This window comes from Primulina tabacum, chromosome 14 (genome assembly GCF_025594145.1).
Source record: "Primulina tabacum isolate GXHZ01 chromosome 14, ASM2559414v2, whole genome shotgun sequence".
NCBI lineage: Eukaryota > Viridiplantae > Streptophyta > Magnoliopsida > Lamiales > Gesneriaceae > Primulina > Primulina tabacum.
The window spans coordinates 2748475-2773354 of record NC_134563.1 but is presented as its reverse complement, the minus strand read 5'-3'; the positions used below and the strand labels follow the sequence as shown (position 1 = coordinate 2773354).

The 24880-nt window shown below is 36.1% G+C and overlaps 1 protein-coding gene across 1 annotated transcript; it reads right to left on the bottom strand.

Annotated features, from left to right (window-relative positions):
• Positions 1-253: 253 nt before the first annotated feature.
• On the bottom strand, positions 254-4318 carry LOC142523677 (uncharacterized). The gene is made up of 2 exons (XM_075627400.1): positions 2289-4318; positions 254-1918 (listed from the first exon to the last, which is right to left on the bottom strand). The coding sequence occupies exons 1-2, from the start codon at positions 3674-3676 to the stop codon at positions 463-465; spliced, it is 2844 nt and encodes a 947-aa protein (XP_075483515.1). The 5' UTR covers positions 3677-4318; the 3' UTR covers positions 254-462.
• Positions 4319-24880: the final 20562 nt, after the last annotated feature.

Genomic DNA, 24880 nt, shown 5'->3' with positions numbered 1-24880 from the left:
AATTTTATAAGCCATCAAATGCTTCAAATTTTATACCGAATACTTGACACTCAACCAAACAAAAACATCCAATATCTAATGATACTCCTATATTACAAAATTTAACGGCATCAAGTGCTGATTTAGAAAACCATTGAAGCCCAAGATACTCCATGCACAAAATTAAACGAGCAAGGAATTAGTCGCTTCAAACAACCATCAAGAAAGAATCATACTCAGCTCAAAATAACAGTAGTAAAAAATCAAGAATCGGTTAAAAGAAATGTCCAACAGATTTTCAAATAGAAGCTGGTGAAAACGAATCCGGAAACCAAGCATACACTGAATACAATTCATAAACTTAAACCAAATCGTCGAAAAATTTGTTTGATAACAAAAAACAATACTTAATGCAAGAAAGACTGACCGGATTCTTCTTCACCGAGCGGCCATTGTCAATGCCTTGGCTTGACTTCTAGCAAATCAGCAAAGATCTACAGATTCACCATGGATTTCCGAGGGATGTCTAATAAGCTCCAATATGTTAACCACTTCTGCCATGTCAGGCCTGTTTGAAGGCACTTGTGATGTGCAAATCAAGCCCAACTTCAACAATGGAATCGCCTCATCTGATGGAAACTTCCCCTCTAGCCTCCCATCAACACATTCCTCAATGCTTCCTCCTTCCAGTGCCCCACGAACCATATCACATAGCACTACAACATCATCCTCCATGTACTCAACTGGTCTTTTTCCTGTGACTATCTCAAGAACCAGCACACCAAACGCATACAGGTCACATTTTTCGGTTATCTTCACATTTTTGCATGAAAATTCGGGTGCCATGTAACCAAGGGCACTTTGGATCTTACTGCTCAAAACGTACCGATCTAGCAATGGCAGAAGCCTTGCTAAACCATAGTCTGCAACCTTTGGCTCTCCGGAGCTGTCTATTAGTATATTGGCCGATTTTAAATTGTAGTGGATGACATTTCTTTCATGCAAATGTGACAACCCTTTAGCCACACCGAGAAGAATGTTGAATCTTTCGTTCCAGTTGGGGTACTTTCCAGCAGATGATTCGTGCAGATGCTTGTACAGATTCCCACCAGAGACGAATTCATATATAAGAAGTTGTAGTGATGGTGTCCAGTAGTAGCCATCGAGTGCCACAAGATTGCCATGGCGAATCTTCCCAAGTTTTCTAACTTCCTTTTCGAAATCGTCTTGGGACTTGACCAGACTCGATACAGTGAGTTTCTTGATGGCGACTGAGCGCCCATTTTTAAGTGTGGTCTGGTAGACAGCTCCGAATCCGCCTCTACCAAGTTCGCAATCTTTATTGAGCAAAGAATGTGTCCCAATACTAAAATCTGGATCACCAGAAAACATAACGAGCTTCCCAGAATCGCCATCTGTAGATGAAGATTGGCTAAAGTCATCGCCACCTGAAAAAGCAAGAGCTACAGCAGAGCGAGATGCAGAAGCGCGTACACGAAGATTAAGTACAGTGATAGCAATTACACCTATCACAATTGCAGCAGCAGCACCAATAGCTATTAGAGCAGATATGCTTAGGATTTTCTTCCTACGAGTAAAACTTTGAGGGATGATGTCAGATGTGTCATCGGTAGAGTTGGGATTGAGTACAATTGGTTTAGGCATGACCGAATGGCAGCTTCTACCAACTGCAGCCCCACAAAGTCCTGGATTTCCAGACACAGAAGAAGGTGAAATAGTGTTGAAAAACCCACCAGAAGGAAGTTCGCCTTGTAGCTGGTTGTGTGCAACGTTAAATGACTGAAGATGTACTAGATCTACCAGCTGCTTCGGCAGGTTGCCTGTTAACTCATTGTAGGATAGATCGACAATTTGTAGGTAAATAAGATCAGAAAGGGATGCAGGAACCGTGCCGGTTATTTCATTATGAGCAAGAGACCTGGCAAATTTGGTCAAAACCGCAAAGAAATTATCAGAAAATTTCGCGACAAACACTACATGCACATTAGCGCATAGAACCGTTTGTTATCTATAAAAATTTATCCTAGTCTAATATTTTCAATCCCGGGAGGAACCAAGATGTCAAATGGCAAGAAGATTTATGGTTAGCATGTATAAAGCAAATGATGCAACAAACCTGGAAATAAAATGCCAGAAACAGATATTCAATCAACTTAAATACTCAAGACTTCTAAACTGTACATGAGATTATTTATATCAACCACAAAGAATGCTCAAACAGAAAGAACGGCAGAGAAATCAAGTGGTTTTACTTCTGAATACGTTCCAAGATTGAGCAGAAAACTTACAAAAACATTAGGGAAGAGCAATTTCCGATTGTGATAGGAATGCTACCATTCAACTGATTTTCGCTCAAATCCAAACTGCGTAACATCTTCAATCCTCCAATATTTTCAGGAATGCTGCGGCTGAATGAGTTCCGTGCCATATTCAAGAATTGTAAGCTGGCTAAATCCCCAATAGCATATGGAATTTCACCGGATAGATCATTTTGGGAAACATCCAAAATCACCAGATTCTTTCGAGAATTTTCGGTTGACGAAGAAAAAACACTACCGAAGTCTCCACTCAATCTGTTATTAGAAATTAGAAGTTGCTCTAAACCAAGATTGAATACCCAATAAGGAAGATTCCCCGTCAATGAATTACTACTAACATCAAAAGCTAGAAGGTTTACACAGCTGCTTATAGCTTCAGGCAAGCTCCCAGATAGAGCATTCTTGGAAATATTTAGAATCTTCAAAGACAGAAGCTTCCCAATAGAATCCGGTATTCGGCCAATAAAGTCATTTCCGGAGATATCGAGCACCTCAAGGCTACTCATTTCTCCAATCCATTCAGGCACCTCTTCTGTAAATCCATTGTTACCTAAAACTAGTTCAGTACACAGTGTAAGCTTCTGCATTGTGCTCGGAAGCGCCCCGGATAGTAAATTTTCGCTTAAATATATAGCCCTCAACAATAAACAGTTCCCAATTCCGTCAGGAACTCCACCAGAAAAATTATTCTTCCTCAAACTAATAACACTCAAATTGCTCAAACTTTCAACGCCTTTTGGAATTTCACCCTCCAACATATTATCGGACAAATCAAGTGTCGTAAGAGCAGGCAACGACCAAAGCCCCTGAGGTGGCAAGCCCGAAAACCTATTACCCGAAAAGTTTACCGAAACAAGTGTTGCGCACGGCCCTAAACTATCGGGAATTTGGTCTGAAAACTGATTGTTAGCCAGTGATATCGATCTCAAAGACCCACATTGGCCAAAGAAATCACTAGAAACTGAACCGGATAAGGCATTCTTACTCAAGTCCAAGATTCTCAGAACAGAAAGCTGCGCTAAACTGAGGCTTAAGCTTCCTGTAAGATTGTTTTTTGCTAGAGAGAGCTTTTGCAGAGACTGCAATTGAAGGAGACCTCTGCCTAATCTTCCTGAAAGCCCAAAGCCATCAAGAAGAAGCTCAGTCACTCTATTGGATCTGGGACTACACGTAACTCCATCCCATTTACAAGGGTATTCGTCATCTTCATTCCAAGAATTCAACCTTCCATTTGGATCTATAACATCAGCCTTGAACACAATCAAGCCCAGAACATCATCATTTAAAGATGGGCTCAAAGATTTCACCAAAAACGGTGATAAACAAAGAAAAAGTAAAACTTGGACTAGGATCTTCATTTCAAAAAATCAACAGAAGGAAGGCCGAAAACTCAACGCATTGTTCGGTGAAACAAACCCAATAAACTATTTGTACTTGTTTCCTTTTCTGAGAAAAGCAGAGACCTATTAACTGCGAAATACTCCCACTTTAATTAGCACCTGAAACGACTCAGGTTTTAAAAAGCATCCAAACGGTTCAAGAACCAACCTTTCTCGAAACCGTCGTACCCACACACCTAATTCGAGAGATATGACTCTCAACGGCTAGAAACTACGACCTGAAAGAAAAACGAAGATAACGCAGAAAAATGGAAGCTAAAAACAGCTTATAATGCCAACCAAACAGCGACAATACTACAAGACAACCCCCCAAAACGTCCCAAGAAATATAATGAAAAATGTCCCAAGTGGCAACACTACTACAAGAATGAAAATACAGCGTCGGTATAGCGAAAACAACAAACTTGGGGTGGCGCGAGCAAGCGACAAGGTGAAGTTTGGATCTAAAGAGGGAAAGCAATGAGATCAAAGATTGAGAAAAGAGATCCAGCAGAGTTTTAGCTTCGCCGATGAATACGCCGGGAATAGTGGAGGATAGAATGGCGTTTACTGCCAACGGAAGTCAGTGAAGCATTTAAATCCATCTCTGTTTTATCTATCTAACATTTAGTTTGACAGCGATCTGGCATACTTTTTTCTTTCTTTTAGGAAAAAAACAAAAAATTATTAGTAGTGGAGCTTTTTGTAAAATGAATTCAACCCAAGTCAGTTGGGAAATCGAGAAATTTGGAAATTTACTAACCCAATTTTCATACATGTATGTTGGTGTATATTTTTTCAATAAAGTTTGCCAATAGTAATAAACCTCACTATATCAGCCCAAAGACCAATACCTCTTGACGGTTTCATGAGATCATATTTATGTGGGCACTACACTCACTTCATTTCAACGGGTAAGATCTTGTCACACATTCAATTTAAAAAAAAAATGGGTTCTATATATGCATGGGCAAATCTTGGTAATCCATGGGCAACGCCCACATGGTAGGATGAAATAAACCCCTCTTGACGCAGTGAAGGAGTTAAATCGATCCGAAAGAGATGATGTCATATACCGACATCCACAACATATTCTTACAATATCGATCTTGCGATTTTGAGAAATATCAACTCATATCACCCAAAATCATATTAACTCTCCTATGCTTTGGGGGTGTATATTGATATACATACAATACAATAGAAATTGCATTAAAAAATCCTTGTATTTTACTAATCTTCATATCATATTTTTAGAATTCATATTATATAAAATAAAAAAATGATATTCATATTTTTAATAATTAAAAAATATTCATCTTATGGACTAACCAAATAAAATTCATTGTAAAATGTAAATATAAGTCATTTGCATCTATGAGTTCACTAAGAAAAGTTAGAGATGAAATCCAATTAAATTTAAATTTAAAGAAAAACAAAATAACAACGGTAATGCGGGTGCAATAATTGTGTTGTTATGAGAATGATCGAGTCGTCGCGTTTTCGTTGTTGTGCAATTTAAAATATTATATAAGGTATTGAGAAAATTTATTATCTTATTAATTTAACATATTTTTCCAAGTCAAAACCTAGTCAAAATATTATTTTAGATTTGTTATTAATTTATCGAATATTAATTTTGTTAAGATTAAATTACCATAAGTTTTGGCAATAACAAAAACACTGTCGAATTGTTTCGGATCTAACTGTCAACTACTTTATGCAATTATAGGACCATGGCTGCTGGAATATTGTATCAGAAGCTCAAGCTGCATAAATTATTAGAAGGTCATTTGTTTGTTAAGGTAAACCGAGGTCTTTTCAAATGTAAGGCCCGAGAATTTGATTACCGTAATCTGAACTGATTTGAGTGTATTTACCGTAATCTGAGATTATTCTGGGATGATTTCTTGATTAATTGAAGTAATTATAGACGGAACGGAGTGGAGCGGGAAAGACGAGAAAAGACGTGAATATATGTGCAAAGGTGTGTACTCGCGCACATGCGCGGCTGGAATGCGCGTACATGCGCGAGCATGGCAGAGCAGTTGGTGCATATGCGCCGGATGGAGGCGCGCATATGCGCGAGTTGTGCGGAAAGAGTGGTGCGCGACCAGAAGGTCTCACGCATATGCGCGACTTGTGTGCGCGCATATGCGCGAGTAGTCCTGTAGCCAAAGTTTTGAGACAGAACCTTTGGCGCATATGCGCGGAGTTGAGGCGCGCATATGCACCAGAAGTTGTGAAGCAGCGCATCGAGACCAGTAGGTCTCGCGCATATGCGCTGGTTGGGGTCGCGCATATGCGCGAGTCATGCAGAACAAGAACATGCCACGTTTCTATCATGCACGAGTTATGTATATATACATATATACATACAAACGTAAATTTGGCAAGAAGAAACGAGAAAAGGGTCGAGGAAGTTTGCCAAAAATCCTTACGCCTTTTGTGAAAGATCCGCCCGTCTGAATTGTAATCCGACTTCAGTACTGTGTTCCTATCAACGCATGCTACAACTGGACATTGGGTATGGACAGAGTTGACTTCAATACTTCGTCTTCGTCGGACCGAGAAGATAAAGGTATAAATTAATGTTGAGTTGGGATTGCACAACTCGAGTGAGGTTTGGCTCGAGTTTCCCTAAATCACATACTTTACCTTATTGTATTGATTTGATTGATGTACTTGTTCTCTTGATTAATAGAGAGCAGGTATTAGACGAGTAATCTTGTGACAGAAGTACCTGATAGTGGTGAGATCGCCACGGGCACATTGCACGATGTCACAAGATAGTGTATTGGCGATTGTGCCAAAGTCTGTCACCGGATGTTTGGCTATCGATGTGGATAGAATTATAACTTCTTCTATTACTAATGATCGATATTATATCGATGTGGATAGAATCGGAGCTTCTTCTATTACTGGCGATCGGTACCGTATCGATGTGGATAGAATCATAACTTCTTCTATTACTGGTGATCGATATTATATCGATGTGGATAGAATCGGAGTTTTTTTCTATTACTGGTGATCGATACTATACCGATGTGGATAGAATACGAGCTTCTTCTATTACTGGTGATCGATACCATATCGATGTAGATAGAATTGGTATTTCTTCTATTACTGGTGATCGATACCCTATCGACGTGGATAGAACTGGAGTCTTTTCTATTACTGTTGGTCGATATGGGAATGCTAACTTCTGGAAACCGGGATCCCTAGACTAGGATTGAGTCTAGTCTTAAATGTGACGTCATGAGTCTAATTGACAGTTATATTGATTCATGTTGATTATGTTCCTGAATATGGTACATATTGATGTATGTTCCTGATGATGGTACATGTTTAGAATAGAATTTATTCTTGATATGGATTTATATGCTGATCTGAATACATGTTAGACATATCTGTTATATGCTTTTATATTGTTTTTATTATTGCATGTATACATGATTTATACTGAGAATGTAATTCTCACCGGAGTTATCCGGCTGTTGTCTTGTCTGTATGTGTGCATGGCAACAGGTGGGATAGGATCAGGGTCAAAAAGAGAAAGAGGCTGGACTAGATAGCGTGGAGATCCGGGCTTCGAAGCAACTTAGGATTCAGCATTGAGATATAGTTGAACCTAGTTGAATTCTTGTAGATAATACAAGATTTGTATATTTATGTTTAATATGAAATTTGAATTGAATTACATTACGTTTCCGTTTTGTATTTTAAAAAAAAAATTTAGACCCTGTTTATTATAATTATTGGAATTATTCCTAAAGACGATTAAGGAATGAATTAGCATTCGGGTCCCCACAACAGTACCTTGAACAATTTCAAAAAGCTCGTTTTGCTTATTTGCTTCTTCTGAGATAACCAAGCTTGTTACAAATGAAAAATGGGAGCCTCCTCCCATGGGACATTTATGTCTTGATGTGGATGCTGCCCTTAAGGAGAATCTTGGCATTTGTAGTGTGGGTGTTGTTATTCGTAACCACTTTGGTATGATTTGTGCAGCCTCAACATCTTGTTATCGCTTCTCAAGTTCAGTAGTGGATGCAGGGCTCCATGCAATTCATTTTGACATGTTGCTAGCCTTGCAATGCGACTTCCATAATGTGAGGCTATTTTTAGATTCTATGGTTGCTGTAAAGGAGGTGAATTCGCATACTGTTGGTCTAAATCATCAAGGATTATTAGTTTCCAACATTTTGGATCTTCTTGATTCTGGTAGATTTAATGGTATTAGTGATGTTAGCAGATGTGATAGCGGAGTTGCGCATAGACTAGTTCATTTTGCATTTTTCCACCCTTCACATTTGTTTGGTTAATGCTTTGTACTCATCTTGACTGATGGATGTAATTTTATTATATTTATTTAATGATTAAATCTTTTTCTTGTTTTAAAAAAAAAACAATTTGGATGATAATATGTCATGTTGTTATGCTTTAGACGGTGTAGGTCATCCCACTGACGAGCGCGTAAAAGAGTTGTGAGTGCAACGTCGAACATTTCAACGTGTGTATTAAATAAATACAGAGTTAATTCACAATTTTTTAATAGAGTAAAAAATCTTAACTTTGTCCGATAACTTTATTTTGTAAGGGTGAGGATTTGATATATTTAATTTTTAAAGATAGGAAACAGTTCTAAAAACATTTAATACACATTCGTTTTGTAAGACTGAAAAAATTATAATTATATAAGAAATTTATTTTTGAATTTAAAAACTAAAATGGTGTAATGTTTTATTTATTGCAAATTTATAGTTTTTGTGTGGTATTTTATAAAAATAATACAATGTTAAAAAAAAAAAATTTCCAAGAAGAAGAGATTTCTATATATGTATTTAGGAAAATAAGAAAGTTCAATATTTGGGAAAAACAGAGGTTGTTTCAGACAAAATTCATTTGATTATCCACGATTAATTGGAAAATGAGATGATAGGGTATTATTTTATGGATACATCTAAAGTGAATATTTATTGATACAAGTAGGGTGGTTTATCCGTAAAATCGGTTAACTCTTTCTATATTTATAATAAAAAGTAATTCTTTTCGCATTAAAAAATAATATTTTTCATGTGTGATCCAAATTAAATATTTGTCTCACGAAATTGACCTATAAGACTGTCTCACAAGATTTTTTGTGGTATTCTTAAATATCCACTTTTAGATGTAGGCTTGTCAAATTGGGTCAGGCCCGTCGGGTCGGCCCGCCCCGTCATAAAATTGAGCGGGTTGGGTTGATAAAATAGCAGCCCGTTTGGAGGTGGGCCAAACGGGTTGAGCCCGTTTGGGTTGCGGGCCAAATGGGTTGAGCCCGTTTGGGTTGCGGGCTGGCCCGCCAAATTAGGGTAGAATTTTATATTTTTAAGTTTTATATAAAAATTCCTATTTCTTCCTTATTTTTTCTCATGTGCCTAACTTCAATCACTCTGGTAAAATCTATATGCTTCTATTTTTTTTTTGAAGATGTTATACTCTTCAGTCCCCTTCCTTTTTTTAATGTTTAACTCGAACTAATCCAGAATTATCAAAATAATGTAGTAAATAAAGTAATTATCTGTATTATTGAAAACATAATATTACATGAGTTAATTTTTAGTACATGCGTACGATAAAATCTTGTGTGAATTAGAATAAACACTTTATTTTTTTATGTATTATGTTGATTGTTATATGCTTTCATGTCTTATTTCAATGTTTTTAAGTTTTTTATGAAAATATTTGACTGAAATATATTTTTCTTCTATGTTTATTTTAATACTGTTTAGTATTTTTTTTAAAAAAAAATAATAAGCGGGTTGGCCCGCCTAGCCCGCGGCCCAAGATGGGTTGGGCTGGGTTGGCCATTTAGAGGCCCGCCAAAATGGCGGGCTGGCCCGCCCCGCCCCGCCTAATGGCGAGTTGCGGTGGGTTGCGGGCTGGCCCGCCCCGTCAGCCCGTTTTGACATGTATATTTAGATGTATACTTGGAGTAGTACCCTTAAGTGTATTTGGAAGCATGAAATTCAAGGGGATTTGATGGAATTTGTAATTGTAAATATCAGTTTAGTATTTGAAAATATGAAATTTAGAATAAGATTGATATTTAATGGAATTTGATAGGATTTCATTTAACTAGGTGAAATCCTTACAAAAATAAATAAGATTTCATGGAATTTTATAAAAGTATTTTTTACTAATAAATATTCATAACTTGTTCATAAATTTTGAATGTTCTTCTCAAATTTTATAAAATAACTCGTGGACCCAAAAAATTGTGTAGGGCTAATTTCACTTTGCTCCTATGAAGTATGATCAATTGTATTTTAAGTCCTTCAAAATTTTGCATAACATTCACTTAAGGCCAACAACTATAGTTTTTGGTCTAATAGTAAGCATTTGATCTTACAATTAATATCAAAATCAATGTCATGTGTTTGATTCTCATTGATTTCAATAAGTGCAATTATTGAGAGGGAGGTTGTTGATGTATAATTAATATCTTTGCTGATAGAACAATTGAACCATGATGCTTAGATTGTTGTGCGATTTCAAGATTTGATTACCACCGATTATAATTTTTTGATAAAGCGACAAACGCTTGGTTCTACATGAACGTAAACAAATATAATCGAACCAAATACCGAGGAAAATTCATGGCTTGAATTTGAGCTCGACTCTCGAATAGTTAAATATTTTTTTCTTTAATCAGAGATATAAATATATTTGCAAACTAATTTAACTATTATTTGAAAATAGACTATCAAAATGTTTGAAATATATTTATGTAATATATAATTAAATTATATTAATAAATTATTAAAATTCGCATACGATCATGAAACATGAACCAGAATAATTTAGGGTCGGTTGATTCAAAAATAATTTGAACATGTACAAGTTCGAATACAATTAAATAATTTTTTTAATACAAATCAAACAATTTTCGAAACGGCTCGAAATGTTTGTGAGGTGACGCTGCTTGCATCCCTAATTACAAATGAGATTTTGAATCAATTAATGTATCTATAGTTTGAATTATATTGTAAAAAAATACTCATTAGATTAATTTTTCTACAAAAATATTCAACAAAGTGTGTCATAAATAGTATGAAATATTCATAATTTGATAAATAAATGTAAAAGAAGAGACAGGAGGACTGCCAATGCGATTTAAATTTGGAGATTTTTGAGGGACATGGACCACATCACCACACCTACTTAATGCCATTTTTTGGCAGTGAGAATGTTATTATTTATATTCCAAATTATATTACATTTGAATATATCTCCTGACGAACAATAATTGGTTGACAAAAACTTGGGTGAGACGGTTTCACGGGTCATATTTGTGAGACGGATTTCTTATTTGGGTCATCTATGAAAAAGTATTACTTTTTATGCTAACATTATTACTTTTTGTTGTAAATATGGGTAGAGTTGACTCGTCTCACAGATTAAGATCCGTGAGACGGTCTCACATGATACCCACTCTAATTGATTTTATTGAAAAAACAATCCATGATATTTGAATAATATCATTATTTGACTACAATTATCAATAAATCAATACACATTCGATCTTATAATACCAAAATTTATAGAGCAAAAAGCATAACACAAAAACTCAGGTAAGACTGTCTCACGGGTCAGTTTGTGAGATGAATATTCAATCCGACCCGGTTCATGAAAATGTATTACATTTTATGCTAAAACATTAATTTTCATTGTAATTATGAATTACATTGATCCGTCTCGCGAAAATCGAACTATGAGCCGTCTCATAAGAGACCTCCTGAAAACACAATTACCCTAATTCAAGATTATGTTTCGCCCAAAAATCCATTCAATGTTGGAGGACCAAAAGTTTGTTGATTAGCAAAGTGATGAGCAACTGTCCAGCAATCGTGTAGGGGTATTGCTTGAGATTTTTTGTGAGGCTTCTAGTATAAATAATATAATTCAGGTTAATTACAGTAGGACATGAATTAATTTATTTCTTTCGTGGGGCTAAAAAAAAAATCCTAATTAATATATTTATGCATAGAGAGAAATGCATGAAAAATATTATTTATGTTATCGAAATATAAATATTTGCGCATACATGTTCGACAATAAACAAAATATTTTAGACAGCCTTTTAAGTAACTAGGTAAAGACACGTGCGACGCACGTGAAAATACATTTCTATTATCAATAATTGTTGTTAAAGAAATGAGATTAGAAGAGATTAATTTACAAAAAATTATATATTAATGATTTCATGCTATATTAGTCGATAGAAAATGAGTAATGCTACATGTGCAACTAAATTTGTACAATAATTCTTACAATTCAAAAAAATCAATACAGAAATTTCATTTATCAAAACCTCATGATAAATTAAATATAAAATCTCATTAGATAATAACAAAATCTCACGATATAATTGTTGTAAATATCGCAGTACGATATATTAGTTGTACCTTTAGCATTATCCGTAGGAAATTAAATGTAATATAATTTGTACTACATGTATTATTGTTTAAAAATTTTATGTGTTATAAATCTAAGGTTATTCTTGAATGGAAAGATTTCAAATCCATGGATTTCAATACATTCAAATGTATTTTTGTTATTTAGATAAATAACATCATAAACTTTAAATCCACTCATTTCATGTTTATATAGTAGTATTTCATGTTAGTTATGATATTTTTCAAGTCCACCCAAAAATAATGTTATTTGAAATTTATTCTACTTTATATAAATTATAATATGTAAATAAGTAATGTGTAGATTCAAAATTTGATATATTGTTTCATTGTTAACAATAAAATTATAATTCTAATCCATAAATTTGAAATCAATTTATCCAAGCGCAATCTAAATAAATTAATAATTGTTGAAAAACATATTAGTAATAAATATTATAATTTTGTATAAATTAGACATTGAAAAAAATATAATATAAAATTGATATCACAATAGTTATTAAAATTAAATTTGAGAGAAGAAAAAAGTATAATACATAACGTTGACCACTTATTTTACCACGTGTTATTGATTTATGAAAAATAAAAATATAATATAGATAATATATTCTAAACCTTAAATTAAATTATTGCGTCAAATGTTTTCTTCTTTTATATTTTCAATTTATACTGCTTTCACTATTTTTTTTGTCATCATTTTTTTCTTCTCTGTGAAAAACAATATTCTCGCCATCTTCATTAGCAAATCTTATGAGAAAAATATATATTCTTCTCTATATGATGCCTCTACAAATCTCCACACAATTAAGTGTTTTGTAGAAAAAAAAAGTTTGTTTCATCAATGTTGAGGATCGGGTTGAGTTTAGAAGGGGGGGTTGAATAAACTCAATGGCCAACTTATTAAATTCTTTCGAATGATGTGCTAAAATCCTGTTAGAGATTTTAACGATTCTTGTTCAAGTATAAAGACCAGCAGATCACAAGATAATGTGCGGAAAACGATCTGTTGGTTAGTGGGTGAAAAATAATAAAGCCGAAAAGCAGTAGATAGCACAAGGTTTGTTTCTGGAAGTTCGAAGATGAATCTTCTACGTCTCCCCTTCTTCTGTTTCCAGAAAGTATCACTAAAAGACTTTGGTGAATACAGCACAACAATTGTACACACCCACTTCAACAGGACTTACCCTTCGCCTATTGAAACTCTTAGCTTTACAACTCAACTTCTTGAATGATCTTAAGTTCTGGAAAAGACTCTTTTCCAGTTACAAATTCTTCTATCAATGAAATAGTGAAGTGAATAGCTTGAGAAGATATGACGAAAAATAGCTAGCACAATATGATCTCAATGATCAAGAGTATGCAATGAAGCGTGTGCTGCTTTTTGAGTGTTTGAGCTCTTTAGATAACTGAAAGTTCTAACAATGCTTGAATGATGTTTTTCAATTCAGATTTTTGTTCAATGCTACGTACTACTTCACGAAATCCTTCATCTCCATATATAGGCTCTATTCAACATTCAAAAACTGAACGGTTCTTTTCTTTTTGGTGGTTCAGCTTTATTGCTTAAAATGGACCCTGCAGAATACATCAAAAATAATCAGTCGCAGTTCATACCAAAAATGGTATACCATCTTAAATGTTCTTGTATAGCATTTAATGGCATTTAATGAAGCAATAAATGCTGGTATCACGTTAATAGATCAACGATAATATCTAGAGACTTTGAGATACGCAAGATTTTGTTAGTGTATATTTTGAATTTTGTATCCTTCTAGTTCTGGTTTTAGCTAATAAATTATTTAAGCAGGTTTTAGCGCGATATAAGTACTTCTGGTTTACAACATCTACTAGTTCTACTGATTTTGAACTAATACAACATCTACTGGTTCTACTGGTTTTGTACTTAATCCAACATCTGGTTCTACTGGTTTTGTACTTAATCCAACATCTACTGGTTTTTCCTTGGCATCTCTACAATAAATTTAATTCTAACAATTTCCCCCTTTGTGGTGATGCCAAAACCTAGATGTTCTGTGTTAGTAAAATAGAGAAGAACGGATTATATAATCAAAACAATTTATATCCAGAGAAAATCACACAAAGCATAAAAAAAAAAAAATTAGTTTGTTCCAATATCCCTGAAGATGTCTTCATCTAGATTTTGATTCCTTCCAGTTGGTCTGCTGCTACTTGCTCCAGTTCTATCGTCTTCCCCCTTTTTGGCATCATCAAGAAGGACCCTAGCAAGTAATTTATCCATTCTCCCAGATAAATTGTGAATTCCATTTGTCAGCATCTCCACATAAGGAGTCTGATTAGAAACTCGATCATTAATAGCAGTGAGCGTTTGAGATTGAGAATCAATCTTGGCATCCATCAGGTCCATGGTGGTGGAGATTGATCGAAACATTTCATCATGCTCGGTGATCCTGGTAAATATATCAGATTGAGCAAGCGCGATCTGACTGGAACTTTTGGATATGGCCTGTCGAAAGACGATGGTCTCAGCATGCATTTTACTCAGAGATTCCGCAGTGTTCTGTATTTCCTTAGACATGCGTTCTTGGAAGAATTGAGCATCATGAAATTCGGTGGCATTTTCATAAGATATCCGCTTGACAAAGTCTGAAAGATTTACAAGATCCCTTTGAAGAGCATCAATTTGGAATTCTAGATCAAATGGTTCCATAGCTGGGGAAGGAGTCCTTGCTTGCAATCTTTGTTTAATTTCCTCCATTCGGGCAATGCGCTCAGGAGACTGCAAAGAAGGACTAGAGAATGGTACAGCTTCTGCTTGAGTCGTAACAGCTGGTTCTGGTTCTGGTTCAGCAGAAGGTCCTTCTGAAGCAGTAGACTGTTCAGTTGGCCCTTCGTCTGGTTGCTGCAAAACAGCAGCAGGTACAGATACAGCTTGTGGCTCAACAGCAGAGGGTGAAGTATGCAATAAAATTGCCATATCAGCTTGGTGAGCTTCTGAAAAATGCTCAAGTGCTGGAAGAGACGATGAAGCAGTAGTCATAACAGTAGCACTGGCAGCAGCAGTTGCACTAGCAGTAGCAGATTCTGGAGAAGGATCAGTAGTAGTAGGAATAGCTTGAAGCAATTCATCTTGTGCTGTTTGGGTCGGCATAATCGATTCGATTACATCATCAACCGATGCCAGATCATGAACAAAAATCAGAGAGGATGATTGAGTAGGAACTTCTTGAGGTGCAGGAGTACTAGAGACCTTGACTTCAGGAGAAGCTTTGGTCGGTTCCTCAACTGTCTGATTCTTCAAAATTGCGGAGACAGAAGTGAGACTGAACTTTGGAGGCCGAGAAAAGGCCTTTTCCTTATTAGCAGTTTGTTCAGAAAGAATTGTCAGCTGCTCCGACAAAATTTGAATGACATTCTGGTCATGAAAAGCAGTAGGACTTGCAGAGTCAAAATTTGACTTTAAGGTTTTCAGAACAGTGTCCATCTTCTGCATTTTGAATTTTTCCAGAATGTAATTGCGACGATTTATAGCTTCTATCACATTTCGTGTCCCGGCAGCATCAAAAACCTTTTTCTCATTTTCTACTGTTTGAGCATAAACACCAGTAGTTTTCAAAAATGTGATTGGGTGGTAGACACGTACCTTAAGCCAATCGTCAAAAAATTTCATATCTTCTCTGGTTGAGATTTCAACTTCTTCCAGATGTAGATTTATTGCTGTTTGAATGGTTGATGTTGCCACCGGTGACTGAGACAACTCAGTAATCTTTTCTTTCCCTTTTTCAGAAGTAGCAGGGACTACTGGTTTAAAAGCAGAAGAACCAGTAGCAGATTCTCTAATGACCACACCAGAAGTTGGTCTGAAGCTTTGAGCAGGTGAGGGCCCTGATTCAATCGGTTTGGCTTTGGTGGATGAAACAACAGATGGAAAAACTTGGCGGAGAGGAACATTCTCCAGTTTAGACAGAACCGCTGTTTTCTTGATGCGGATTGTTGTGCGAGGCTTCTTCTTAGCTGGGGTGGGAGGCAGTGAAGCTTGCTGAGTGGGTGCTGCTGATTCTCCAGATCCTGTTTTGTCAGAATCAGACAAGACCACAACCTTTTTTCGTTTAATTTTCTTCTGCCCCTCAATTTGAGATTCTCCAATCTCCTTCTTAATGGCCACAAACTCACCAACGGTTAGCTTTGGCCTTAAAGCAAGCACGCTATCAGCATCAGTCATTGTTACCGAAGAGCCATCCTCTTCTGCTGTTCCAGGAAAACCAGCATCTTTCAACATCTTACTGATTTGCACAGCAAATCCAGTACTTTTCCTGAGAATCATATCCTTCATAATGCGAAACAGAAAACGTCCCCAATTCACTTTCTTTTCTGATGTGATGGCCACCATCACTTGAACCTTTTCTTTTGTTAGTTTGTCAAAGGTTCCAGCCTTAACTAACAAGGCTTTTGCTACTATATCAGCGAGTACCTGGTACTCAATTTTCAATAGCTTTTTGAAGCAAGAGGGTGAAAGTTCTTCTCCAGTGGCTGAAAAATTTGTCAAGGCAATGGACATGTCTTCCTTTGAAATGTCCGAGAGCTCGGAAAGGCCAGAAATCGGTAGGAAGAAAGTGGAACCCAGAAGTGCAGCATCATTAGAAATCGATGCATCTCCCTGTGTATAGGTAATCTTGCCTTCCACAACTTCTGCTTTGGCATAGAAATCCAGAAGAACAGACTTGTAGATAACAGCAGGTGATTCCAAGAATATTCGAAGCCCGGACTTTTCCAATGATTTGAACATCTTGACAAGATTCTCATCCTTAATAGTGAGAACAGAAGCAAAATTCACCTGATAAGCATTCAACGTATATGACGCGGCCATTTCTAAATTTGAAAGAAAATAGAAGTATGTTAGCAGTAGATGCGAAAAAGCAGTAGAGACAAGGAAATAATCTGAGTTCGTAAAGCGTAGTAAAAAAAATGAATGGTTAAAGCAAAATATACAGCCGTCAGTGAACATAGGGACACGTGTCGATATGTTAGAAGAGAGAGAGACAAAAGTGTCAGTTATTCTACTCATTTTAAAATATTTTGAAAAATTGGCGGGCTGTCCGAGGCGGTTGCTAAATAAACAGAAGCTGATTTGTCATTTTATGATAATATCTACTGGAAGTGGATAAGATGCTGAAACAAATGCAGTACTTTAACAACTTCTGGTAGGTATACTGTTTTATCGAAAAGACAAATCAGTTTCTAATATAAATGCCATAAAGATGTTCTCCCTCAATTAATGCAGTAGTAATGGATATTAAATACTAAACGACTCTTGGCAATCTTTCAATTTAAACCGTTGAATTTGAACAGTCGCAAGGATCCTTATCTCCTTTGAATATTACTATAAATACCTGCAAGGGTTAAACAAGGTTAAGTAAACATAAAAATCAAATGAAAGAAGAGGTAACAACTGATCCGGAAGCAGAAGCAAGAATGTTCAGAAGACAGCTTGCTGCGATTTCTAAGAAGATGTTGGAAAAAGTCGTTCTGCACATAATGATCCTTGGATCATACTCCTGGATTTGTAATATTAACAATCAAAAAGATTGTTTGCTTTCATTGAGATTGATATGTAGTATCGATCCCTTCCAGAAGCATGCTAATGCAATAAGAGAGTGCTGGTGGATCGATACTGCTAATATCATCTATAATGCCCTTCTTTTGCTGAAGTACTTTGCAAGAATACTACAAGCTGCTGATATTACTGAAGACATGAGCTTGATTAGTCTAGAATTTCAGAAGACGTTTCGATTGTCTTGAGATTTCTGTAACTTTCACTTTGTTTAATGTACTGGAAAATTTCTAATAAAATTTCAGTTGAAGTACTTGATGTTCCTTTATTTCTTTCTGCAAACAACTCAATGTTAGAAGAATAAAATGAATAAATGATTAAGTTCAGAAAGAAGTAAGTCGTCTTATGATAGCTTCTACTGGAAACTGAAGAAAGCCTTATTTTGTTAATGAAACAAAATACTTTCTGCATCAGACACAAAATCACAGAAGATCAGAATAAAGTTCTACCTAAATTAGTGCAATTATTAAATGAAAATACTTGGTAACTGAACCGATGATAGCTTGATATGGGATGTTTCATATATATATCTACTGTAGGTAAGACTTTCTCGAGCTTTGGTGCCTGATTTTCATCTATAAATATGAACATGGGGTAAACCAGATAATCATCCTTTAAGAGAAATGGTAAGAGATAATAGTCCTGATTTGGCTGATGAGTTTATGAGGGAGGTGACCGCTGCAAGAAAGAAAGCAATAGAAGACAAAGTGATGAAGAAGACACTTGCTACCTGGACTAAAATCCAGGAGCTTAAGTCCTCCTTCGAGAGTGGGCGATCATCTTCCACCAAGGAGTTGTTAATGATGAAGAAATATTATCGACGTCTCCATAGTGCTGATAGTGCAGACGTCGTCTCTGATGATGGCGTCTACCTTCTCATGCTCTTAAAGGAGCAAAAGACTCTGAAAAAGATTGCTTTTTCAGAGGAGTTTCTACGTACTTCCACCGGAGAACTGACCACTTGGTTGGCATTCTGGAGGGAGTACGTTAAAAAAGAAGTGAGAAATGTACGCCCCCGCTTCTATTATTTTTAATGAAATTTTATGTCTACTGATTATTTCTATCGTTCAGCTTTTACCTTCTGCAAAATTAAAAACTGAATAATCACAGAGGAAAAATTAAGCCATAATATCAGATGATGATAAATAATCAAGTTAAATCTATTAATCCAAGTGTATTTCGAAAGTAAGAAAACTTATTCTCAGGCAGAGGTTTTGTAAAAATGTCTGCTGCTTGCTGATCAGTAGGAATGTATTCCAGACGAATGTTCTTCTTTTGCACATGATCTCTGATAAAATGATGTCTGATATCAATGTGCTTAGTTCTGGAATGGAGTACTGGATTATGTGATATAGCAATTGCACTGGTATTGTCACAAAATATTGGTGATTCAGAGGCTTGAACTCCATAGTCTTTGAGTTGTTGCTGTATCCAAAGTATTTGAGAACAACAGCTTCCAGCAGCAAGATATTCAGCTTCTGCAGTAGACGTGGCTATGAAAGTCTGCTTTTTGCTAAACCAGGAGATCAACCTATCACCAAGAAATTGACAAAAACCACTTGTGCTTTTTCTATCCAGTTTACATCCTGCATAATCAGCATCTGAGTATTCAATAAGATTAAACGAGGAGTCCTTGGGATACCAGAGGCCTACATTTTGAGTACCCTTAAGATATTTTAAAATTCTTTTACCAGCAATGTAATGTGATTGTTTATGGTTTGATTGAAATCTAGCACAAATGCAAACAACAAACATGATATCTGGTCTACTGGCAGTAAGGTATAACAATGAACCAATCAAACCACGATACAGAGTTACCTCTACTGAAATTCCCCCTTCATCTTTATCAAGTTTAGTAGATGAGCTCATAGGAGTGGAAGCAGCAGCACATGCTTCCATCCCAAACTTTTTCAGTAATTCCTTTGTATACTTAGTTTGGTTTATGAAGATTCCAGCATCAAGTTGCTCGATTTGAAGTCCTAAGAAAAATGTTAATTCTCCCATCATGCTCATCTCGAACTGGTCCTGCATTAACTTAGCAAAATTTACACATAATTTGGGGTTAGTTGACCCAAATATGATATCATCAACATAAATCTGAACTAACAATATGTGTTTGTTTTTGGCTAAGGTAAACAAAGTCTTATCTACAGTACCAACGGTGAAACCATGATTAATGAGAAATTGTGAAAGTGTGTCGTACCAAGCCCTAGGTGCTTGTTTCAGACCATACAATGCTTTATATAATTTAAAAACATGATTTGGTAACAAATGATTAGAAAAACCTGGAGGCTGTTCAACATAGACTTCCTCTTGTAGTAGACCATTAAGAAACACACTCTTTACATCCATTTGATATACTTTGAAGTTTTTGAAAGCAGCAAAGGCTAAGAATATTCTGATAGCTTCGAGCCTAGCTACTGGTGCAAAGGTTTCATCATAGTCTATTCCTTCTTCTTGTCTGAATCCTTGTGCAACCAGTCTTGCTTTGTTTCTTACAACTGTTCCTTCCTCATTTAGTTTGTTTCTGAATACCCACCGAGTTCCAATGACAGCTTGGTGAGAAGGTCTAGGTACTAGAAACCAAACTTTATTCCTCTCAAATTGATTCAGCTCTTCTTGCATAGCTTCTATCCAACTGGGATCCAGAGGAGCTTCTTCAATCTTCTTTGGTTCATCTTGAGAAATAAAAGCAGCATGCATGTATTCATTTATCATTTGTCTTCTAGTCCTTAGTGGAGCTGCTGGATTTCCAATTACCAAAGATGGAGGATGAGATTTTCTCCAAATAAAAGGATTTAGATTGTCTTCATATAAAACAGTAGATTGTTTTGGAGTATCGACTGCTGGTTCTGGAATGTCAGCTGCTGGTTCTGGAATGTCAGCTGCTGGTTCTGGAGTATCAGCTGCTGGTTCTGAAATGTGAATGTTTAGTTCTGGATTTTGAATATCCTTGACACTTGCTTCTGCATCATATTCACTGTCTAATTCCAGATAAACCCTGTCTAATCTTTTACTTAAATTAGATATGTTAGTAATCTCGGGAACACTGTTGTCTTCATCAAAGACAACATGAATAGATTCTTCAACATTAAGAGTTTTATTGTTGAAAATTCTAAAAGCTTTACTAACTGCTGAATATCCAAGAAATAAACCAATGTCAGATTTTGAATCAAAAGCAGCTAAATGATTTTTGCCATTATTGTGCACAAAGCATCTACAACCAAAAACATGAACGTAAGATACGTTCGGTTTACTTCCTTTCCATATTTCATACGGAGTTTGATTGTTTCTCTTGTTGATCATCGTTCTGTTTTGTGTGTAGCAAGCTGTATTAATAGCTTCTGCCCAGAAGCGCTGAGAGATGTCTGCATCTGCTAGCATTGTTCTAGCTGCTTCTTTAAGTGTTCTATTTCTCCTCTCAGCTACTCCATTTTGTTGAGGCGTCCTGGCAGCTGAATATTCATGATGAATGCCCTGTTCATTTAGATATATCTCAAGAATCTTGTTAGTAAATTCAGTACCTCGATCACTTCTGATTCTAATGACAGAAACTGATTTTTCATTTTGAATCTTTTTCAGAAGTTTGATCAGGAGGTTACTGGTTTGATCTTTTCCAGCAAGAAAAATTACCCAAGTAAATCTATAGAAATCATCAACAACAACAAGGGTGTATCTCATTCCCCCTAAGCTTATGATAGGGATTGGACCAAATAAGTCCATATGTAATAATTCTAAACATCTTGAGGATGATTTGCTGCCTTTATTTTTGAAGCTAGATCTTACTTGCTTACCAAGTTGACATGCAGAACATACATGATTCTTAATAAATTTTATGTCTGGCAATCCATCGACTAAGTTCTGCTTTTTGAGATTGTTGATAGACTTAAAATTTAGATGATTCAGTCTTTTGTGCCACAACCAGTGTTTATTACTTAGAGATGCAACTAAACATGTAGGAGCAATGATATGATCTATGTTCCATGAGATTTTATAGGTGTTGTCTTTTCTTACTCCGGTTATAACAGTAGAATCATCAGCATTTTTAACTGTGCAAGTGTGCTTCTGGAATGCTACTGAAAATCCATTATCACATAATTGACTAATACTGATCAAGTTATAACAAAGATTTTCAACTAAGAGCACATCCTTAATAGTGATGTTACCATGGATAATCTTATCCTTACCCACGGTTTTACCTTTTGAGTTATCCCCAAAGGTTATCTCTGGTCCAGCACAACTTACTACTTCTGATAGCAGACTTTTCTGTCCAGTCATATGTCTTGAACATCCACTGTCCAAATACCATGTTGAGCTACTGATCTTGGTTTTCTTCACCTGTTCCTGCAAGCACAAATTTTAGTAACTGGTACCCAATCTATTTGGGTCCAAGCTTTATTAGTCCCTTTGGAACCCACATTTGTATAATTTTTATACTTCGGGTATCCATGGAGGTGTGTGCAACAGAGGGTCTGTTGTTTCTAACATTGTGCATTTTAGTATGTTGTTCTTCCCTTCTGTTTCTGTTGTCTAGCCTGTATCTCTTATGAACAGGTCTAGAATTGTAGTACTGATAGTTTTTAACCTTCATAGGAGGTTGTCTTCCTGAGTTGAATCCTCTTCTGATTCTAGAACTCTGGTCAACTTTTTCCTTAGGTTCAACATAACCCAGAACATAATGCATCCTTTTGTTCATCTGATTTACATTCCTTTCTACTGAAACAGTAGGTACTTTTGGTTTCTGTACCACACTGGATTTCACAAAGTGAATATACTTCCCTTTGCACATATCCAGTTTTGGCTTAGTATTCGTTTCAGAAGTGCCTTCATTATTACAAAATCTGATACCACTCCTGTCTCCAGATTGTTTTTGTAATTCTTGCATCTTTTCCAGTGAAATAGAGGACTTGTTCCAAACATTTACCAGTAGTGATAACTTCTGGTTTTCAGAAAGCATCTTCTGGTATTCTGCTTTTGCTCTTTCATTCTCCGTTTTTAATTTACTCATCTCAACTTGTAAATCATTACAGCTGTCTACTTGCAAGTAAGTTAAGTTACTGTTCTGATCTTTTAAGTCCTGATTTTCGATCTTAACTTCCTCGAACGATTGAGAAAGTCTAGAATACTCTTCTACCATGTCGTGTAATGCTTTGACTAAATCATTGCGTGTAAATTCATCAGAGTCAAAGTCAAATACCTCTCCGGATGTCGAGGTTGACTCAGTATTTGCCATCAGACATTTGATCTCATCTTCATCACTTTTACTCGAATGGCATTCAGAACCAGAAGATTCAGAACTTGAGTCTGCCCATTTGGACTTACTTTCTTCTGCAACCATTGCCTTCCTGTCTCTTCTGGTCTTTTTATCATTGCGTTTGACACCCTTCTTCCTCTGGTCATCCTTCTTTGGTTTTGGACAATCAGCAATGAAGTGTCCAACTTTTCCACAGTTAAAGCATGCCATATCACTAGGTGATGATTCCTTTTTGAAATTGCGGTTGGGACTTTGAAATGTTCTATGATTCTTTCTCATGAATCTGGAAAACTTCTTAACAAATAATGACATTGCGTCATTGCTTATCTGTTCAGCACTTCTCTCAGAAGTGTTCTCTAAAGCAGTAGCAGAAGATGAACTTGGAGCAACTGTAGTAGTAGAGTTAACAGTAGCTGCGAGAGCTTTGGTTGGTGGATTTGCTAAGGGCTCTTCTCCACTTCGAACTTCAAGTTCAAACTCATATGCCTTTAAATCCGAGAACAAGTCGTGTAGTTCTAACTTGTTGAGATCCTTGGAAGCTCTCATTGCTATTGTTTTGACGTCCCATTCTCTGGGTAGGCCTCTCATTACCTTTAATGCAATTTCTCTATTGCCAAAGTCTTTCCCAAGAGCTGAGAGTTCATTGACGAGGCTGCTGAATCGTTCATCAAATTCATTCATAGTTTCTCCAGCCCTCATCTTCATATTCTCAAACTTCTGCATGACTACAGACAGTTTGTTTTCCTTTGTTTCTTCGTTTCCTTCACAGATCTGAATTAATTTTTCCCAGATTTCCTTGGCAGTATGGCACATCTTGATTTTGCTGAAGGTATTTTTGTCGAGTGTCTTGTATAAAATGTCCTTCGCAACATTGTCAAGATTGGCTTTCTTCTTGTCCTCACTTGTCCATTCATATCTTGGTTTTTCAAGCATCTGAGGTGCACCTTCGGTGATAGCAATAGCTGGATTTGGCTTTAAGATTTTTAATGGACCATCAGTGATGACATACCACATGTCATCATCTTGAGCCGCAAGATGAGAGTGCATTCTAATTTTCCAATCATAGAAATCTTCTTTTGAGAACATCGGAACTTTGCTGAAATGAGCCATGTCTATTAAATATTTTTCAGAACAAGAATATCTCTGCTCTGATCCTACTTGTTGAGGATCGGGTTGAGTTTAGAAGGGGGGGTTGAATAAACTCAATGGCCAACTTATTAAATTCTTTCGAATGATGTGCTAAAATCCTGTTAGAGATTTTAACGATTCTTGTTCAAGTATAAAGACCAGCAGATCACAAGATAATGTGCGGAAAACGATCTGTTGGTTAGTGGGTGAAAAATAATAAAGCCGAAAAGCAGTAGATAGCACAAGGTTTGTTTCTGGAAGTTCGAAGATGAATCTTCTACGTCTCCCCTTCTTCTGTTTCCAGAAAGTATCACTAAAAGACTTTGGTGAATACAGCACAACAATTGTACACACCCACTTCAACAGGACTTACCCTTCGCCTATTGAAAATCTTAGCTTTACAACTCAACTTCTTGAATGATCTTAAGTTCTGGAAAAGACTCTTTTCCAGTTACAAATTCTTCTATCAATGAAATAGTGAAGTGAATATCTTGAGAAGATATGACGAAAAATAGATAGAACAATATGATCTCAATGATCAAGAGTATGCAATGAAGCGTGTGCTGCTTTTTGAGTGTTTGAGCTCTTTAGATAACTGAAAATTCTAACAATGCTTGAATGATGTTTTTCAATTCAGATTTTTGTTCAATGCTACGTACTACTTCACGAAATCCTTCATCTCCATATATAGGCTCTATTCAACGTTCAAAAACTGAACTGTTCTTTTCTTTTTGGTGGTTCAGCTTTATTGCTTA

Coding starts and splice junctions, on each gene's coding strand:
- LOC142523677 (XM_075627400.1), bottom strand. CDS start 3,676: ATGAAGATCCTAGTCCAAGTTTTACTTTTTCTTTGTTTATCACCGTTT. Junction 1,919..2,288: donor TGCTCTTCCCTAATGTTTTT/GTAAGTTTTCTG, acceptor CAAATTTGCCAG/GTCTCTTGCTCATAATGAAA.